Below are 22,462 nucleotides of genomic sequence, written 5' to 3'. Positions count from 1 at the left end.
CGAACTGCGCAGACTCTTTTGGGGAGGCAAATCTCCTCGACTAAAATGGTCCACGTTGACCCTTCCCTATGAACAAGGCGGCTTCGACGTCCCTGATTTCGAAGCGTACTACCTGTGCGCACAAGCGCATTTTGCCTACCACTGGATGGCCCCTACCCCCTTCCTGCCTCACTTAGCAGTGGAGGATTGGATAGCACACCCACTCCCATTGAACGGTCTGATGCACTGTCCCGAGACTTCGATCTCTACGGCGCATACCTCGATCTCCTGCACGCTAGAAGCGTGGCGACGCATTGCCCGGCGGCTCCTCTGCGCGCTGCCCTATTCCCCTAAACTGCCTCTAACCTATCACCCACAACTTGCCTTACTTTCGGAACTGGGGTTTCGACGACTCTGTACTAAACTCCATATTACTTATTGGGGTGATTTGTTCCACAACGGCTTTTTCAAAACAGCGGACCTTTTTTTCCGCACGCAAGCCCACACGCCCCTTGAACTCTTTTATTATATTCGTCTGCGCGCGGGGATGCGGGTCATCCTTCCAGATTACCCTGCTGAACCTGCGACCTTACCGCCATTACACCACCTCTTGGAATCACAGAATGGGGCCCATTTGGTCTCAGGGCTCTACCGCCAATATCGCGGGGCTGTTCCCCTGCCGGTCTCTGCTGCCCGCCTACACTGGACTGCGGAACTTGACGCCGAAGTCTCGGACGACCAATGGAAATACTGCTGTACATTAACTTCCCGCATTTCTGCCAGTTGCAGGTTGAAAATAATACATTATAAATACCTGCAGAGGGTTTACTACACACCGGTCCGGAAATACAGATTCGGGCTGGCGGATAACGACCGCTGTGAACGATGTCGTGCAGAGCATGCTGACTTTCTCCACTTGGCATGGTCCTGCCCCCGGGTTGCTGACTACTGGCGCCAGGTCATTGAGGCTGTTGCGCAGATGGTGGATGAGGAGATTCCTGGGGACCCTCTGGTGGCCATCCTTGGTTACACAAAGAATATATCTACGGGATGCAGAAAATTTGCCGACATAGCATTTCTCCTGGCTAAGCGACGTGTCGCTTGCCGCTGGGGCAGAGGCAGAGCGCCTAAATTCAAGGATTGGCTAACTGACCTAACATATTGCCAGGATCAGCACTCCACCTTTTCTGAGTTATTGCCTCCCACAAGTAGGCCAAGGAACATTTGGGACCCGCTGGTGCACTACCTGCTTAAACGCTCGGATGATGATACCTTGTCGGGCACTGAACCCACCATATCCCAATCGCAATAACGCCTTTGTCTACCTGTTTGACGTCTGGCTAAGGACGTAGCATGTTGCTCTCCCCCACTTGAGGGACCCCTGTGCCCCCAGCTATATACTCGTAGAGTATGCGACCTTAGTCTCTGGGGTGCTGCCCCCCCTCGCCCCCCCCCTCCTGTACCTATGCTCCCCCCCCGTACGCGTTGTCGAGTGCCCCCTCTCCATCCGGAGAGTACTTTCCTGCATGCCACTGGAAGCTCTGCGCTGTTGCCCCACGAACTACCGCTAATCTAGTTATTTGAGCCTGTGACATGTAACACCCTGCACACTGGCACCTAGCGCGACCACCACGCTACACCGCTACCATATAAGACTGTTGCACGACACCACACCATCGTTCACACGTAACCTCGTTGAGGCGTTGGGGTTTTTTTTTTTTTTTTCTTTTGTTTCTTGGTTCTTGTTGTAATTGTTACAAAAGCTAAGAGGGGGTTCCCTCCTCGCTCACACAAAAGCCTGTTCGACTGCATCACATCCTTCCTGGCCCTGCTCCACCGGACGTCGGACGGTGCTGGTATGGACTTTAATTCTGTGATGTGCCGCCGGGCCCCCGGGATGCCGGCCTCTAGGCTGTGTAATGTTGCTCAAATATTGCTGCCGGCCTCCGGGTTGTAGGCGCCTCAAGCTGTGTATCCTACTATACTCTTGTCAATAAAGCAGATTTGAACACAAAAAAAAAAAAAAAAAAAAAAAAAAAGAGATCCCTTTGCAGTTGGGTGCAGTGAGTGACTGCACCTGTCTGAAAGCAGATGTCTGGGGAATCCATGGGACCACCTTTCATCCTTCCAAAGGGCTGCCTTTAGGATGAGCACTGAAAGTGTGCCACCTTTTTGTGGCACACTTTCAATGCGTGTCCTAAAGGCGCGTTTTTCTCATTAGCCCAGGTTGGTAAAACAGTGCGGGAGCAGTGGCAAAGTGATTCCCTCATTTTCATGAGGCCAGACCATCATGCAAATGAGGGAATGCCCTCTAATGATAGCACAGATGCTACATGTCTGCAAACGTTATCTGTATTACAGAAGAACCACAGTAGCATTTGAGGCCCCTTCTGTAATATCAAACTGCTTCGAGGATGCACAATGCGGGAGCAAACGCCCGTTGTGCCCACGGGACACCTCTGTAATACAGTCCCTGATGTATCTACTGCAATCCTATCTTCTGAAGTTGAAAGACGTCTGATCTTAACATCATTCATTGCAACTCCTACTGAAGAAATAATAGCTTCTAAGATCTCCAGCTTTTTTTAACCAAAGCGTCTTTTAGTTCTTCTTAAACCTATAACATCATCAATTTCACTCACATGATAAATTCTAGGGAACAATGAAAACACATAGAATGAACCAACCCAATGTCTAGGCAAATAAAAATAATTATTCTTCCTACACACACAAAACATTACTCTCAAAATTGGCTCTCTACCTAACAAATATTCATAACTTCCTTCACACACACACTCTCTCCTACCTTTTGTCTTTATCTCCATTTAAAAATGTTCTTGTATCAAACATAGTTCACCCTTTCTTTCCTGCTCCAGTATCAATCTAGGATGCAAGTTGACCTTCTAAATGTTCTCCTACCTTTAATTATTCACCTATAATTCTCCCTTCATCTGGATTTCTCAAAATTGTAATCCCTCTGCCATTGCATTCATTAATAGACTCTTTTCCATCTCTATTAAGACAACATACATGGCCCCACTTTTTTGTTTTAATTTCATGCTTGAGTTGTACAATAACTTGTAAGTACTTGCAATATATAATATTGATATCAAGTCTATCTAAATTAATTCAGAGGTACTCAATTGATACAAACAAATCAGTTAAGTAGAGAAACATTCATCAAACTAATTAGAAACAGTTATAATCACATTACAGGAGACAAGAGAATGCAAAAGACAACGGAAGTTGTAAGTAGGGTACATATGTTAATGGAGAAGTAAATGCCCATTCCATTTAATTTCCGATTGATACAGGGCTACCAGCTCTACAATTCATGGTGTAGAAGTCCCAGTTCTACCCCTCTCAGGAAGAGAAATCCAAGTTGTACGTATCAGCATTAACAAATTGTTAACAAAGTTACAGCAGATGTTAGTTGAAATTGATGAAATAGAAAACAAATACCAATTTATTTTGTGTGATTCAAGTCCTCTGAACTTATTGGGAAGGAGCTTGCTTTGCAAAATTAATTGTGTGCTTAAACATACACCAGGTGAGGTTGCCAATCAAAATCAGGACAACGATTCTGTGTTCAAAATTAAAATGTAAATATATAAAAATTCAGTTGTTTCCACTTCTGGCAAAATAACTTTTTCCAACACAAGTCGGAGGTAAAGCTCAAATGTAGCATTCTTCAGTTTTGCTATCTATATACGTCTTCATCATTCTAGTATAATAATCTTCTTGAAAACCGCTACTACTAGATTATTTATGTTTAAAACATTTTTGTCTCATTCTACCTTGGTTATCTGTTAACTTGTTTGTCTTTGAAACATATACCACTGAATAGTAAGCACAACAAACGTCAAACTAAAACTACGAATATTGTTATCAACATCGTGATCCCTAAAATATTACATCACCTGCTGCAGGTCATTTTCTTATTGAAAACGAAAAAGCTATCACAGGACCAAAACCAAAAATCATTCTTTCAAGCAATAATATTTTCTTCTTATTGTGTTGACACAATCATCGAAACCCAACAAACTAAACTCAAAAGTTAAAAGTTAATCTTCTTTCGGTTCAAAAGTTGAAGGAAAAATTTCCCGAATGTCCATTAGTCTTTGTTCGATAAGTTTCACAATTTGCTCAATTTATCTTCTTTTATTTTAATCTATTCTTAATTTTCAGCATTTGTTCAACAGTCTCTTTCCCATTCATGGTGGTTCTTCTTCTTCTGACTATATCTCACTATCAGGCTGAGTTTGTTGACTATACTGGCTATAGTTCACTACTGGATCACACTTCTCTATTTCTGCAACTCCTTCTTCAGATACTGTAGCCTGAAAAACCCATTCAGGTGAAGCATATTTTCTATTTGACACTCTATCTTGTTGTTGTTTTGGCGACTCATGGTTCACTCCAACCAGTTTCAGTCTCTCACATCTCTCAAATGGTACACAATGCTTTATCTTGCAGATTCTCTTCCTTATAATATCTTCCTTAGATTTGGTCTCCTTAGTAACAGTCTTTTTCAGAGTGGTTTTATTTCCATAAATACTTGAGTTTGGACTTACACTTGAACTTAAGCTTTGATCAGTGTTGTCTTTGTCTGCTCTGTTGACTGTAAATCTCTCCTTCCACTAGGGCTATTTGTAACTTTGATCTCCAACTACAATGTCTCATTGATTAGATCAGACACTACTTCTTGCTGCAACTCATGTTTTTGATTTTTGCACTGCAACAGCTCTTCCCTCTTATCCTTACATTGAAACTGGGCTTCAGAATTGTCAGTCTCTTTATAAGATCTTTCACTCATCTGAAATTCAAACATACTTTCATAGCTTTCATCTTCACCAGTTGCAAACTTTGCAGCCCCTATGGATCCACACTGCAAACTTGAGCTTGTCATGAAGCTTGGCTTTGTGCTTGATTCTGCACTTGACTCTGTGTGCTTGACTCGGGACCTAATGTTTAATCCAGTCTTTCAGCTCTTTTCCGGTGAGCATCATGGATCTACTTCACCACACCAGCACATTTAGCCGCAGTAGTTACCGTGCATGGTCCTTTCCAGCATTCAAGACAGCTCTTTATGAGGTGGCTCCAGATTACCACTCAATCCCCAGAACTGAGATCATGGTACTGTATATCTTTCATGTTTTCTGATGTTACATTCACCTGATGAGAGACACATTATACTACATCAGCCAAACCATTGCAGTAATTTAAAATGATGTCATTTGTTATGTAAATACATTTCAAAAGCTTCACAAATTATTTCCAAGACTTTGTTCTTGAAATTAGTTCCACAATCTGTTTCAATAGAAGGTGGAATTCCATATTGTGGAATCAACTTCCTCAACAACAATTTTGCAACTGTAAGGCTATCTGATCTTCAAGGGTTATGCTTCCACTCATTAAAGGAACAAGCAAGCTATTACCAAGATATATTTCAACCCATTGTAATGAGGCCGCCCAACAAAATCCGCCTGAAGTTTAATAAATGGGCCTTACTTTCCGACATGGTTTGTTATTTCTCTGGTACCCATACCCTGATTATTTAATTGGCATACTAGGCACTTGGAACAAATATTCTCTGCAACACTCCTGTATTTTAATTTTCTCAATACTTTTTAAAAATCCATGTTGAACTATCTCTACCTGCATGTGTGGAATCTGTTTTTCTTTTTCATAACATTTAATGTATTCAACAATCGAGTTTGTGCTAACAATACCTGAATTTGTGCTCTCTTCCATTTTTAAATGATTTGCAAAACACCACGCGATTGTTGCTGTATTAAAGAATTGTGAGCTTTGCACTGAGAAAGTAGAGAACTTTCCCAGTCTTCTAATCATTATGTACTTAGTCAAGGAAAACCTGGCTGTCTCAGTCTGCACTGTATACACTGTTTCAAATCATGTTAACTGAACAGACTCGGATAACCTCTGAACCCATTGCAAAAGAATTATAAAAGAACCTTCAAAGGTATTGTGTTTTAAATTGTTTCTTTTTGCTTGTTCCCCCTTGGTGCATATCCTTAGAACCAAGTACTTGTGTAGTAAAGTGTGAAATCATTTGTGTAAATTTTTATAAAAGGATGTACTTTTTTTCTGTTTAGTGGGCCTCTATTTTTTTTTCTTAAACAGCAAATCGATGCTGGCTTTTCTTAATGAGTTCTTTGGCCTGTGTCTGTCGTTCTCATTGAGAATGTCACAGCTTAATCCTATGTGTGAGCTCAAATGTATAAGGGATGGCACTAATTGGGGAGCACCAAAGTCCATTGATGGACAAACTGCACCTCTTCTGGTTCTAGCCATTCACACACCCTTAGTAAGATAAATAGAGGTGGATTCGCACACTAACGTGATTTCTGATGCAAATAACTACACATGGAATACAACATAAAATCGGAGACTAAATTTGTTTTCAGCATTCACATACAAATCCTGATAATTTATCGTATAGCCTAGTCGCTCCCATTTTTGCTTTTCATCAACTTGATCATATTCTTGAAGAGTTTATTTCAAAGAAGGGGGACGACGTAGGGTGTCCTGGGGTGCACTCTCAGGGATAGTTCAGATAAAGTATATAAGGTTGTACTACTACCAGTATTTAGGGCACCGTCCAACCCTATGCTAACCTACAATGTAATCAAAAAGAAGAACTGGGAGTACATATATTTACTTGAAATGACATTTAATCACAATTTTGTCCACCACAAAAAAGAATTAATTGAACAGTACAAAAAATAATCCAAATAATCTTGATATGTTCAATCTTTTCTTTACAGCCAAAAGTTTATTTCTCCTTTACAGCCGACGGGTTTCGTCCTGGATATAGGACGTCATCAGGGCTGTGAAATATAAACATAAAATATATATATATATAAGTGACTTTTCCTATACATAAACCATAAACAAATACAGTATTGATCTCATTTTGATTTAACAATAGCAACCGTACGGTGCCAAACAGGTAATCCTTAATATGAACTTGTATATTCTCTTGTTTTCTCTCATTGAACAAAAAAGGGAAACTTTGGGCAGATAATAACTCATAACATATCAGTATACAATTTTAGTCATATGTATTCTACTATTCGGGATCACATAGACAACCAGTTCCATTTTCACTTTAGTTGAATCTATTGGATGTATAACCTTTACATCAATATAAGAGCTCACCTTGACCTATTTACAACGAATTCTTTCCAATATCCACGAGTGTCCCAAGTGTTTTAAACATCCACGACTCCCTCCATCAAGCATATATTTTCTTTAAATCTAGAAGTATGATAGCATTGTTAACAAAGTGTTTTTCGTTCAAATAATTCCATCACCAATCATATCTATAACCACAGGATATCTATATATACCTTCTCTCCACCCCAATGTCCATCGCTTATTATAAGAAACCATCTTATGTCATTATATTTCTTCTGATAGGGGGTGGATATGATTCTGAATTAATCCCACCTCTACTGGTCTATTTAGTGAGAAATCTCACCAAAATGGAGAAAATATACCTTTAATTCCTAAAGCTGAGTATATCCATTGATAGTAGAACCTTATATTCGACCGCTATATACTTCAGACGAGCTTTTCTCAAATAGTTGAGGCACCTGTATCAATACAGATGAAGTAAAATATAACCTTAGCATTTGTCAATTATATACGGTTTAGGGCTCTAAGTTATATTACAAAATACTAAATTAACCTTACTCACCCTAGATTTCTATTGAAAGCATTCCATTATATTAGTTAAACATCTTCGCCCGTAACAATCCAAGTCTGTAGGAATAGAGTAAAAACAGGAGGGAAGCCCTGTTAATATCCACAACCAGAATCTCGTTCTATATCTACCGTTCCTCACTGATAGAGTAACTTACCAGATAGATGAGAGCCTTCACTTCTCTCCAACCGCCCGGGTACGATAAATCCCGATAGCGATGTTTGCTAAAGTTCCGAGTTATTTAAAGATTGTCTTGACCAATCAGAGCTAGCCGTAAATTTCCCGGCGAAAAGTTACAATAAAGTACACGTGTGTACTCGGACCTGTTCTCTCTCTGGTCCGCCCTGAACAATTATATCCGGTTAATTTTCATGAGATTGCCTTGACCAATCAGAGTTAGCCGAAAATTTCCGGGCGAAAAGTTAGAATAAAGTACACGTGTGTACTCGGACCTGTTCTCTCTCTGGTCCGCCTTGAGCAATTATATCCGGTTAATTGTTATGAGACATCCGCTTCCGTCTCCTTCTCTAAAAGTAGGGCCGACCGGAAAATAGTATCCGGTCAAGTGAGCCTCTGTTTACGTTTTAGTACGGCTATGTTTTAACGTAATGAAAATAAACATGCGTTTACCTAAGCCGCGCTCTGATAGGTCCACATTTGTGTGAGCACTTCGTTGATAGGTTATAATATCCTTGGCCATTATTACTAGTTCCTCACTACTTCCAAGATAGCGATGTTAGGGGAACATCGAACATGATATGAAAAATAATAACAGAATATGACATACGATATAGATTGTTGTCCAATCCTAATAACCATTACAAATAAGACGGTTGTCTATGTTATATCCCGATTAGTTTACAGTGTATATGCATGCGATACCATTATGTCACACTGTGAATCACTCATTATGCCTCAATCTTGTATCATTTATTATTACATCTTAGAGAGTACAAATTTGTATTAGTTATGGATTACACGGGTTCCTTATTTACATATGTTAAATTCTAGTATTCCATTTTTACATGTACGCAAAACATTATGAACACAAATTAAATAGAATGATCAGCATAATCACTTAAGGCCTAATGTATAAATTATGATGTACACAAGGATTGAATAGCCAATGTTCATCGATGGCTTAAAATATCGCATACTTCAGCCTATGTACTACATCCAACATTCATGCATTATTACAAAAAATAATGCTGTTCAGAATCAATGTTAAGACCATACTTCATGGTACGACATTTAATTATCCATCTTGCCTCTGACTGACGGATTTTATGTTCCCAATCCCCACCTCTGACATGATGTGGTATCTTCTGAATACCATGAAATTGGAAATTCTTGTTGGAACTGCGTTCCTTCTCCATATGTGAGTACAATGGGGATTTTGCATCGCCATTTATGATGGCCCTCCTGTGTTCCTGTATCCTAGTTTTTAACGGTCTTTTAGTGCTTCCTATATATACTTTAGTACAGTTACATATGATAGCATAAACAACCCCTGTGCTATTACAATTAATGAATTCGTTAATCCAGAATTTTTTGTTACTATTGTACTGGAAAGTTTTAATTTTATTCATTCCATGTGCACATACTATGCACGAACCACAGACATAGAAGCCTTTAGGTTGAGGTGGAAACCAATCTTGTGTCCTTCGAATTACTGGACGTACGTAATTGGTTGAAATCTTATCCCTGACAGTGGGGCTTTTTTTGAAAATTAACCGGGGCCTTTCATCTAGTTCAGCTGCCAAACCTGGCACGCCTTTAAGTAGTGCCCAGTTCCTGCCCAATGCTTGTCTAATTTTATCTTTTTGTATACAATATGTGGTTATAAAGGCAGGTCTTTGTTTGTTCATTTGTTTCTTTTTTTGAATTAGAGTGGTTTGTCTACTAATTTTAGATATCTTCTCTCTTGCTCGTGTTAAATCCTTATCCGCATAACCTCTCCTACCTAGTCTTTCCTGTAATTTGTCCAACTCCCTAGTGTAATCTTCCTCACTGCTACAATTCCTTCTCACTCGAACCATCTCACCATAAGGTATACTTGAGATGACTGCTTGAGGGTGAAAACTGTCTGCCCTTAAAATAGAATTAGTGGCAGTCTTTTTTCTGTACAATTTACTCCTTATGTGGTCCCCTTCTGCCGTGAGTGTTACATCTAAGTATTCTATACTTGATGTACTATGATTCATCGTCAATCTTACATTAAAATCATTCTCATTGAGATGATTCAAATAGTCATTCAGTTCATCGGAAGTGCCTCTCCAAATTAATAAAATGTCATCGATGAATCTGGCCCAAAATACTACCAGATCCATCCATTTGCTTGCTCTACGACTCCAGGCGTGCTCCCTCTCATACCAACCCATGAATAGGTTGGCATAAGAGGGAGCAAACCTAGAACCCATCGCTGTGCCCTAGTCTGATGAAACCACTCATCTTCGAATAAAAAATAATTGTTGTTTAGAATTAATAGACTCATTTCTATCAACATTTTAGAATGATGTCTGAGACTTGCACTTCTGCTGCTAAGGAAATGTTCTAAAGCTTCTGTTCCTTTATCTGTGTTGATGCAAGTGTATAAACCTACCACATCAAGTGTGGCCAAAATCATACCATCTTCCCATTTGAAGTCACTAAGTTTATTCAAAATGTCGGTAGTGTCCCTCACATATGAGGGTAAATTCACCACCAAAGGTTTTAAAAAACCATCTACGAATTCAGAAAGCAGTCATCTCAAGTATACCTTATGGTGAGATGGTTCGAGTGAGAAGGAATTGTAGCAGTGAGGAAGATTACACTAGGGAGTTGGACAAATTACAGGAAAGACTAGGTAGGAGAGGTTATGCGGATAAGGATTTAACACGAGCAAGAGAGAAGATATCTAAAATTAGTAGACAAACCACTCTAATTCAAAAAAAGAAACAAATGAACAAACAAAGACATGCCTTTATAACCACATATTGTATACAAAAAGATAAAATTAGACAAGCATTGGGCAGGAACTGGGCACTACTTAAAGGCGTGCCAGGTTTGGCAGCTGAACTAGATGAAAGGCCCCGGTTAATTTTCCAAAAAAAGCCCCACTGTCAGGGATAAGATTTCAACCAATTACGTACGTCCAGTAATTCGAAGGACACAAGATTGGTTTCCACCTCAACCTAAAGGCTTCTATGTCTGTGGTTCGTGCATAGTATGTGCACATGGAATGAATAAAATTAAAACTTTCCAGTACAATAGTAACAAAAAATTCTGGATTAACGAATTCATTAATTGTAATAGCACAGGGGTTGTTTATGCTATCATATGTAACTGTACTAAAGTATATATAGGAAGCACTAAAAGACCGTTAAAAACTAGGATACAGGAACACAGGAGGGCCATCATAAATGGCGATGCAAAATCCCCATTGTACTCACATATGGAGAAGGAACACAGTTCCAACAAGAATTTCCAATTTCATGGTATTCAGAAGATACCACATCATGTCAGAGGTGGGGATTGGGAACATAAAATCCGTCAGTCAGAGGCAAGATGGATAATTAAATGTCGTACCATGAAGTATGGTCTTAACATTGATTCTGAACAGCATTATTTTTTGTAATAATGCATGAATGTTGGATGTAGTACATAGGCTGAAGTATGCGATATTTTAAGCCATCGATGAACATTGGCTATTCAATCCTTGTGTACATCATAATTTATACATTAGGCCTTAAGTGATTATGCTGATCATTCTATTTAATTTGTGTTCATAATGTTTTGCGTACATGTAAAAATGGAATACTAGAATTTAACATATGTAAATAAGGAACCCGTGTAATCCATAACTAATAAAAATGTGTACTCTCTAAGATGTAATAATAAATGATACAAGATTGAGGCATAATGAGTGATTCACAGTGTGACATAATGGTATCACATGCATATACACTGTAAACTAATCGGGATATAACATAGACAACCGTCTTATTTGTAATGGTTATTAGGATTGGACAACAATCTATATCGTATGTCATATTCTGTTATTATTTTTCATATCATGTTCGATGTTCCCCTAACATCGCTATCTTGGAAGTAGTGAGGAACTAGTAATAATGGCCAAGGATATTATAACCTATCAACGAAGTGCTCACACAAATGTGGACCTATCAGAGCGCGGCTTAGGTAAACGCATGTTTATTTTCATTACGTTAAAACATAGCCGTACTAAAACGTAAACAGAGGGTCACTTGACCGGATACTATTTTCCGGTCGGCCCTACTTTTAGAGAAGGAGACGGAAGCGGATGTCTCATAACAATTAACCGGATATAATTGCTCAAGGCGGACCAGAGAGAGAACAGGTCCGAGTACACACGTGTACTTTATTCTAACTTTTCGCCCGGAAATTTTCGGCTAACTCTGATTGGTCAAGGCAATCTCATGAAAATTAACCGGATATAATTGTTCAGGGCGGACCAGAGAGAGAACAGGTCCGAGTACACACGTGTACTTTATTGTAACTTTTCGCCGGGAAATTTACGGCTAGCTCTGATTGGTCAAGACAATCTTTAAATAACTCGGAACTTTAGCAAACATCGCTATCGGGATTTATCGTACCCGGGCGGTTGGAGAGAAGTGAAGGCTCTCATCTATCTGGTAAGTTACTCTATCAGTGAGGAACGGTAGATATAGAACGAGATTCTGGTTGTGGATATTAACAGGGCTTCCCTCCTGTTTTTACTCTATTCCTACAGACTTGGATTGTTACGGGCGAAGATGTTTAACTAATATAATGGAATGCTTTCAATAGAAATCTAGGGTGAGTAAGGTCAATTTAGTATTTTGTAATATAACTTAGAGCCCTAAACCGTATATAATTGACAAATGCTAAGGTTATATTTTACTTCATCTGTATTGATACAGGTGCCTCAACTATTTGAGAAAAGCTCGTCTGAAGTATATAGCGGTCGAATATAAGGTTCTACTATCAATGGATATACTCAGCTTTAGGAATTTATATTTTCTCCATTTTGGTGAGATTTCTCACTAAATAGACCAGTAGAGATGGGATTAGTTCAGAATCATATCCACCCCCTATCAGAAGAAATATAATGACATAAGATGGTTTCTTATAATAAGCGATGGACATTGGGGTGGAGAGAAGGTATATATAGATATCCTGTGGTTATAGATATGATTGGTGATGGAATTATTTGAAGGAAAAACACTTTTTTAACAATGCTATCATACTTCTAGATTTAAAGAAAATATATGCTTGATGGAGGGAGTCGTGGATGTTTAAAACACTTGGGACACTTGTGGATATTGGAAAGAATTCGTTGTAAATAGGTCAAGGTGAGCTCTTATATTGATGTAAAGGTTATACATCCAATAGATTCAACTGAAGTGAAAATGGAACTGGTTGTCTATGTGATCCCGAATAGTAGAATACATATGACTAAAATTGTATACTGATATGTTATGAGTTATTATCTGCCCAAAGTTTCCCTTTTTTGTTCAATGAGAGAAAACAAGAGAATATACAAGTTCATATTAAGGATTGCCTGTTTGGCACCGTACGGTTGCTATTGTTAAATCAAAATGAGATCAATACTGTATTTGTTTATGGTTTATGTATAGGAAAAGTCACTTATATATATATATATATTTTATGTTTATATTTCACAGCCCTGATGACGTCCTATATCCAGGACGAAACGCGTCGGCTGTAAAGGAGAAATAAACTTTTGGCTGTAAAGAAAAGATTGAACATATCAAGATTATTTGGATTATTTTTTGTACTGTTCAATTAATTATTTTTTGTGGTGGACAAAATTGTGATTAAATGTCATTTCAAGTAAATATATGTACTCCCAGTTCTTCTTTTTGATTACATTGTATATTCTCGAAGAGCCCTAAATTCACTCAATGAAGTCTGAATAGAAGTCATAAAGATACAGGCTACATTTTCCTCTGTATTTAGCACAAAATGTACTTTTTCAAGTTCATCTCTCAAATGACAATATCATTCTGAAATGTGCAGTTTGTTGCCACTTTATCTGCCCAATGTATGCTAAGAGTAACAAAAAATGTCCAGCCTTATGGGCAACACACTAGAATACGGCAATTTCCTTCGGTTTCAATATTGCTTTCAACAAGTCAATAATGTAAGCACTATTTATTACGGGTGCACCTGAAGATGTCATGGAGACTCTTTGTGAACAGAGCTGGCCAAATCATTTTTGGACCTTGCGTATGTATTTTAAATATGGACTCCTCATCCTTAGTTTTGATAGCGACGTCATCTGGTGTACAATGGATTTCACAATTCCTTTTGCAAAGCAAGTCCCTTCCTAAAAGGATCACAGGACTTGAATCAAACAAAATAAGTTGGGGTTTGTTCTCCGTCTGAATTTTAATTGGAAAATTCTGCTGTAACCTTTAACAATTTGTTTATTGCTGATCCCTATGATTTGTACTTCTCTTCTTGAGATGAGTAGATTTGGGACTTCTACGGAAAGAATTGTAGAGATAGTAGTCACCACATTAATTAAAAAAAAAAAACAGGATGGCCATTGGCTTCTCTATCAATATGTGGGTTACTTTGGTCTACCTCTAGGACTGCTCCAATTGTTTAATCCTCCTCTCCCCTGAGATACCATCATTGTGAACTGATCCCTGCTAATTCATCACTCAGAATCAATAGATTCTGTTGATATCCTGCATTGTAAGGCATTTTATTTTACAAGTTTTGCTGTAGCACTGGGGCTAACAGCATCAGTGTGCAAATTTATTTCTGATTCGGGACATGTTGCTCTAAATTCTGCACCGTAGGAACCATCCCATTTGTGTGCATTTGTGGGACATCTTACCCTTGAACTGTTAGTATTCTGTCATCATTCCTTCGTCCAATGCCCAAGTTATCTTCAGAAGTGAAAAGCTGTTTTCTTTATCAGAATCTCAGCATTCATGCAATCATTATTCCTCATTCCACTTCCACCACTTTGTTGCACCACTCCATTTCCCAAGCTCACTCCTTGCATTTGATTTATCCCATTCATACTAGACTGTACAAAAATAAATCATATTTGATCCCATTTAATTACAGGACCTTTTTTCAACTTATTTTGTTTGAGCAATCATCAGATTCTATTTAAGCTTTTACTGTTTTGCAACAAATTAATCACCACTATATTTTGCCAACTTCAAGATCTTGTTTATGCTTTTTGACTGCCAGACAATTCACTCTGTTAAATGTGGTTGCTGACATCAAACCTGATAGGAAAGCAGCTAAGAATACACTAGTCTCATCTTTGTTAGGATTTTTTACTCTGCTGTGTTTCTTATACACCTGCATGAGTCTATCATAATAAGCATGCACTGACTCCCTTAGCTCATGCGAGGTTCAAAAAATCTTTTAACCAATCTATATCCTTTTCTGAAACTTGTTCTTCAAATATTCTAATCACAGCCTTATATTTTTCTATTACACTTGCAGCTAGGGCATTATTTGGACCTATTCTAACTGGTTCTTGTGCTGGCTTTCCACTGCCCATAAATCACTGGGAACCACAACAACAATGAACAATGAATTCAAATTAGTCAATAACTTACTTGAGAAATATGTGTCTATTTGTGTACTTCCTTGTACAACTTTCCTGGTTCTTCTCGCAATTTTGGAAAATGATGAGTAAAAGCATACAAATCAGATCATAACCATGGCATATGGACCAAATTCCCTCCATGAACTTCATTTGAAGGAAACTCCAAAACCATTCCTATCCCTTCTGAACCATTCACCATACCCTTGTATTACTTTTTGTCCATTTTAATTTCTTTTGACTTTTTGTTCGATTTTTCTTTGGTTTTGAGAGTTCTTTAAACCCCTATAATCCCTAATTTTCTCAATCAAATCTTGAATGTGAGCTCTCAGAGTTGTTAATCCCATTTCTCTAATCTCATCATAGGGTGAGCCCCTTTTATAATTTAGTTTCACATTTTTATTCTACTGATATCAACATCTAATTTATTAAATAATTCCTCTAATTCATCATGTGCTTCATTTGCAAATGTTGCTGCTTTTGTAATCAACTATCTCATTTGACCTGAATTATAAGACAAAAGTCCATTCAAATTAATGTTGCCCTTTAACATTTCACCAAGTTCCATTTTTAAAATTCGAAAATTAACTTATTTGGGAGCCTCTTCAACTACACTGTTCTTAAAGGCGTGGCAGAATTGTATTCCAGATCTCACAGACTTCTTGATTTGTATTGGGTAGTGCTGTCATCCCTCTCTCAACTAGTGCACCTGGTAGAAATCCGGCAAGACCTTGCACAGCAGTACTATCTCCGCAAGCACCTATGTCTACTCTTGAGCCAATATCTTTAGTTCCCGTTGTTTTTGCTGTGTATGGAGGAGGTCTCAAATTCAAAAGCTCATTTATAAATGTATCATCCTCATCAGAAACATTTGTCTGCTTCTCATGTTTTTTCATTGTATGTTTCTCATCATCCTCTTTAACTATAGCAGGAATGCCTTTTTTTACACATTCCATTATATCCTCCCTCCAACTTTCCTCCTGCTGATTACATTTTCTCTCAAGCAAGAGTTCAAATGAACTATACACCTGGTTATTCATCCTCTTTCTCTCATTTTGAATCATCATGCAATTCACTTTATTAAGAGTTCCAAACTGTGTAGATCTGGGCATCCATTTCATGTCATCCAGTTTGTCTCAAGAAATCTAGCTTTCTAGTTACCTTCTAATGGAAATTTTAAAACTTCATCATTGTTCAGTATTTTTATTCAATTCTGAAATCCAGTCACTTATACATTACCCAATCGCTTTCATCATTTTGTATCCAGCTTTCCCTCTGCAAGTAATTTCTCACCCTCCCTAGGCACCACAGTAACTTTAGGCTTTACTAACAAATGTTCCATGATTTTCTCTCTCAAAAATAAACTCAAAACAATTTCAAAATTTAAATAAAACACACTAGCGAACAATAACCAACCACAGTGCAGCTCTGTCAAAGATCAACCTATAACAACGTGCCGTTGTCAGCAACCAACCAATCAGAGCTCAGTCTTGTGGTGACATCTAATTAATTCCAGGGTGACTCTGGCTGACTCATAGCACGACTTCTCCACGAACTAAATAAACATCCCACAAATCAGGCGGTACAGAATAAAAGTTAAATCTTTGCCATGAAGGATCAACTATATAATCTGGAATCGCAATAATTCTAAATCCCAAATGAATGACAGAAATCATAGGAGAAATTCTAGCACAGGAATAAGTCAGAATTGTGAAGGAAAACTGACAGTATCTCTGGAGGGAAAGAAGAAGTCTCTAAACAAATGGGCAAAGTCTCTTGAGAAAAAGGTAAAGTCTCTGGCTCACCCCTAAAACCTGGGGGTTTTATGCACATTTCTAGCACTGATAATGAGCGAAAACTGCAAACTCACAGTGGAATAACTAGTGATAACACATCTCACAAATGAGAAATTGCCACATGAAGCCTATAGCTCTAACACATGTTTGTATAAGTCTCCAGCAGCTTCTGTGCTGTTGCTGTCTGGAGATGCACAACATAAAATGAAACATTTTATTAGACAATGACCCATACACTGGTGTTTTGTACCATGACCACGTCAGGATGCTACAGGACATTGAGATTGCTACTTTCAGAACACGACTAAAGTTTAATTCTCAGTGCATTCTCGTTTAGGAAAATGATTAATTATACCACAGTATCCTGCACTCTCCAAAGACTGCAGAGACTGTGGGGAGAGATGTAATTCAAGGGAACATTGATGAGGAGGGGGATTGAGCAGGAGCAGTTTGAACAGAACATCAAGGTAGCATCCGTTTTAATAAAAACAGTGACTCAGTGTAACTTGGTTACAGCATGTTACCAACCTTTTACTAAGTGAGGAATGTTCCTCTCACCTGTTCATTTTTTCACAGTTTTTCCTGTGTACATTATATAAAGATGTAGCTAGCAGTAGAAGAAATATCAATGTTTCTGAATGCGGCATTCATGACCTGGTGAGAAATAACATACCTGACTCTTGTGACTTACCATGAATTTCCAGAGCCCTCCAATGTCATCACCTCTCTCAAAGCAGGTGGGCTCCAGCCCCTCATCCAGACAACACTTTAAAGATGTGAGACCGCTGACCCCAGCTCCAATTACTGCGACGGTCTTCACCATGGTCCCAGCTGCAGAATTACAAATCGTGCAGTCTTAGGAAATAATCATTCTCTGTCAAACAACAGTTGCAATGTAATGATTGGCCTGAAGACAGCCTGTATATATCTCAAAGGCTAAATAAAATAAGCCATCAGCTATTTACCCGTCCACCTGTTAAATTGTGAATTTCCTCTGCTATTTTCCCAGCTTGTGGAAAAGTAAATTCTGCCATGTTCTGTGTCCCTACGCGTCCTCCATCATATGTTATGTGTGCATGATTAATATGCATATGTATTCCCCATGTTCGATTAAAGACGCAATTATAGTTGTGTCCACCTCTAGTATGCCAATTTCCAGTTCTCGTGAATACTACGAATATCAGGCCTATGTAAAGCTACGTTGCCACGTTTCTCAGTGTGCACGTTATTTCATTGTAAAGCTCCCGTTCCTAGGCCTCAAAAGGGCCTGGACACCAGATTCAGCTCCTGTCTCCTGAGCCTCGCTGAGGAGCGATACAGCCCCCACCTGTATCCCTGACCCTTCACTTACTTCCTGCCTCGCAGTGCCCGGTTCAGCCTGGCTCTGCCTCTGAGTCTGCCAAAAGTATGTTATGGTTCCAGTTATCAGTTCAGTCCTCCTTCTCTGCATTCCTAAGCTACTGAACTGCATCAATAGTTTCCGTCATTATCTAGCCTTTACGTCTCCATGTAAGAGAAATACTGTATTAATGGTCATTTAATATTCTTCATCACGCACTACATGTAGAATAATGCATGCTCCAGTCTTAGAGTCTGTTAGCCTTTACCCCGATAGCTTTTGGATTCTATCAACATGTTCTCTAAACATCAGATACTAGATACTGCTTAGGTACATGTCGCCCTGACTCTCCAGACTTCAGTCTCTGCTCCTAGCACAGAGTTCATAGCCCCAGCTTCCCCTAGTAACACGTCATTGCCAGTTTGCGCGCACCACCAGGTTAGAGGTCCCGGCTCCTTAGGTAGCCCCCTCCATGTTTCCGCCCCATTCATGACATATTCTGTTACGTTTGTATCACATGTCTATGTATACGCCCTGTTACACCTACTTTCACCCTTATCTTTCGCGACTGCTACGCGTCACGCCTATTGCTCCACCCACTGCTACGCCTATTGCAATGTAATGCTATGTGTTTGCGTTATGTATATATGCTCATGTACTGTTATTAAAGATTATTCTCCCTTGTCCCGATTCTGCCCCCGGCAGCGCTGCCATCCTATTCCTGTGCAGGTTGTCCTGTTCCTGTCCTTATGCTGTATTAAACCTGCAAACTCCTACTACCTCGAATCTTGACTCTTATTTATTGAGCTATCTGTTATTCATTTATCCATTCAAAAATAGAGGTATTATTTATTTATTTACCACATAATGGCGCCCGAACAGGGACTTGCCCTTTCCCCACGCGTCGGTGAAGCCACGCCGACCCCCTGACCCTCTGCAGTCGTGACGGAACTCTTCTGCGCACCGGCAGATATTTCTGCTTCAAGTATCCCTCAGGCCCACGGAGGAGACGGAGGAGGCGGTCCAGCATCCAGACGAGACGGTGGAGGAACGCGGCGAGTCCCGACCAGAGCCCAAGCCGAGAGTCCAAGGTCCGAGGTATTCGGAGGCCCACCCGTAACTGAAGTCCGAAGTTCGTCGTCCGTCGTCGTAGCAGTCCAGTCCAGTCCGAGGCCTTCCGTTCTTGCTGCCCGGTGAGTACCGTCGCTGGGGTAGTATCTAGACAGGGTCAATCTAAATTGACTCTGGTCCGTGGGTTGGTGGTACACAGACCCATAAACGAAGTGTTCACCTAGGTGGATACGGGTCTTGATGCGTCCCTTTATGGGACCGGTATGTTCCGTACTGTTTCAGCAGTGCATCCAGTAACTCTAGTCTGTTCCGTTCTCAAGAACTTCTTGTGTTTCTGTTCTCAGTATTCCAGGTAATATTCTGTCCGAACTGTTATGTTATGATGTTGTTCAATGTATTTCCAATGTCGTGGTATGCCTGAATTGTTCTCCCAATTGTTATTGTTCCTCGTGTATTGTATTGTGTTCCGATTCAAGTTTGCAATGTCTCTCTTTTCGAGATTACGTCAGTTAAAAACTAGAAAGGGTCTGTTAGAAGAAGCAGTTCCTGTCCCGCCTAGGGACAGTCCAGGTCATTTTATGTATCAGAAGCATGGCATAAGTGCCATATTATATCTAGATTTATGGGTAGAGTATACCAAAGAGTTAGAAGAAAAGTATAGATGGCCCGCATCAGGTACGTGGGATGCCGAGTGCATCATGAGAGTAGAAGAGGCATTATGGAAAAAGAAAGCCAGACAATCACAGAAAGATGCCATCGAGTTATGGCGCAAAGAATCTCATAAAAGAACCGAAAAAGAAATCAGAAAGTCAGAATTAAGTAGAGAATCCTTAGAACGAGCCCAAGAAAAAGAATTAATCGAGATAGGTGAACGAATTAGAACTGAACAGTCAGACAGACAGAGGAACGCCCTCATTAAGGGTATGTATCCTCTTCTTGCCGAGGGCTTGCCAAAAGCGACCCCGGAGGCATCCAGTAATTTTCCGCCACCACTAGTTCCGACCAAGCTACGTCACAAACCGACCGCAGCTGATATTTTCATTTCGTCCTATTTGGACGACACAGTCCCAGAATATGCAAATCCTGTTCCCGCTCCGCCAGTCCCTGTAAATCAGGCACTTCCCGTTCCTCCAGACACCGGAGTACCTGCTACGGTCCCCCAGGTCCAGCCTGCCATACAAGTCCAGCCTGCATTTCTATTTCCCACTCTGCCAGGACGAAGAGCATCAGTTGACGATTCTAGTTTAGGGGCCGCAGGAGGAGGTCCTCCTCAGACCCCGCCGCCACACAAGCGTTTAACGTCAGTCGAATTACATGCACAAGCGTCACAACGTACGCCCAGATATCAGTCTGTAGCAGAAATAAGAAAAGCCCTTACTGAATGTGGCTATGATCCAGTCCCAGGCGAGGATAATATGGTTTTATATTCATTACGCGTAAGAAAGGTGACCGAGTATCTCGTCACCCTACCGAATATGAAAGAAGATCTAGACAGAATATATCGTTTCATCCGTACAGGAAATGATCCAGAAAGCATTGGCGAAGCCATGTCTCAAAGGAAAGCTGAGATCCAGCTCATGATACTAAAGTTTCTGATTAATTGTTTAATAAGAGAACAAGATTACCCATCCAAAGATCCGGCTGAAATGAGAATCCTGACAAAGTGGAGTGATAATATAGCCGAGGGTAAGCACAAGACCATCAGTGGTATGGAGAGTATGTACAAGAAAATCCGTAAGGAAATAATAAGGTTACATGATCAACGTAAGGCAGCACAAGTAAGCGAGAAAGAAAGTAACTCTGATACTGAAGAGGTAGAGGACGAGAATCCTACCAGAATAGCGTATGTAGGAAAATCTAGATTTCCAGATCGCCATTTACGCCTAGAACACAAGTCTACTTTCCATCATCCAGCACCAGAACAAGGTTCTCTAGAACAAGTATTTCAAGCTACCGATCACATTCTGAAATCACGAATCGGTTACAGTGAGTTAAGTACTATGCATGAACAAGAACTAGCCCGATCAGCAGTCCGATGGATTACTGATTCTACCACTTTTCCAGACGAAATAGTGGCACAAATGTTTCTGAAATTGCCCCCAGCCGAGCAGCGACTGGTGGGTATGTATATGATCCAACACCTCATCACATTGTATGAGGGTCAGCACTCTGATCCAGGTCCATTACACGATGTCTTGAACGAGTTACTCCAGTATAGATGGAAAGGTCTAGGTACCGATTTAATTAGCGTCATTCTAGAACAGCGCCACAAATACAGAACGTTTCTGAACCCGCATTTTGTTCATGTCTCACCCCCAGAAAGTAAACCCTTTTACATAGATAGACAGAATCCGTTACGAGAAGTACATCCAGTCAGGACGACAGCTGGTGAAATGCAACGAGTGTTTGTTTACACTCCGATCACAAAGATGGAACTCTTAGAGATGAAAAAATTAATTCCCTGTCATGATAAAGATCCAGCAGGGTTCCACCGAGAATTAAAAGACATGCTCCGTATGGGAGAATATACGTATCCAGACGTTATTAAAATGTTAAAAGTCCTGTTGCCCGCAGGGGTGTATGAAAAGCTCAAGGAAAAAGAATGGGAGGTGGGAGAGAAAAAGATCGATTGGGCAGTTCTAGAAGCTGAAGACAAGGCACGAGTACCAGGTACCGGTCTTGGAGATAAATGTAAAGAATTACCAGAATTATTGATTCAAGTTTTGCCTAGATTATTGACAACTAAAAAGGAAGACTGGGATGCAATCTCAGCCTGTAAACAGAAACAAGATGAAGATACTAGTGATTTTTATTCTAGATTTGAGAAATGTTTTAGCATCAACAGTGGCCTTAAGACAAGTAGCGAATCATACCCTCACCTTTTTGTTACTAAATTAGTCGAGAATTCAAGCCCACAAGTTAAAAATCGAGTTTCGAAAGTCGAAAGTACC

At 39.8% G+C, this 22,462-nt stretch overlaps 1 protein-coding gene across 2 annotated transcripts in view; it reads right to left on the bottom strand.

Moving 5' to 3' along the window:
• The window catches only part of LOC144754549 (dimethylaniline monooxygenase [N-oxide-forming] 2-like), a 449,605-nt gene that overhangs the window by 284,049 nt on the left and 143,094 nt on the right, over positions 1-22,462 (bottom strand). For both annotated transcript variants that reach the window (XR_013594744.1, XM_078642484.1), the window contains exon 2: positions 17,793-17,932. Coding sequence is in view for 1 of the 2 variants with exons in the window: in XM_078642484.1 (XP_078498610.1) it covers positions 17,793-17,924 (132 nt within the window). In the remaining variant the exon portion in view is untranslated. The remainder of the gene's footprint in view (positions 1-17,792; positions 17,933-22,462) is intronic.

This window comes from Lissotriton helveticus, chromosome 1_1 (genome assembly GCF_964261635.1).
Source record: "Lissotriton helveticus chromosome 1_1, aLisHel1.1, whole genome shotgun sequence".
Taxonomy (NCBI): domain Eukaryota; kingdom Metazoa; phylum Chordata; class Amphibia; order Caudata; family Salamandridae; genus Lissotriton; species Lissotriton helveticus.
This window is presented reverse-complemented; position numbering and strand designations above follow the sequence as displayed.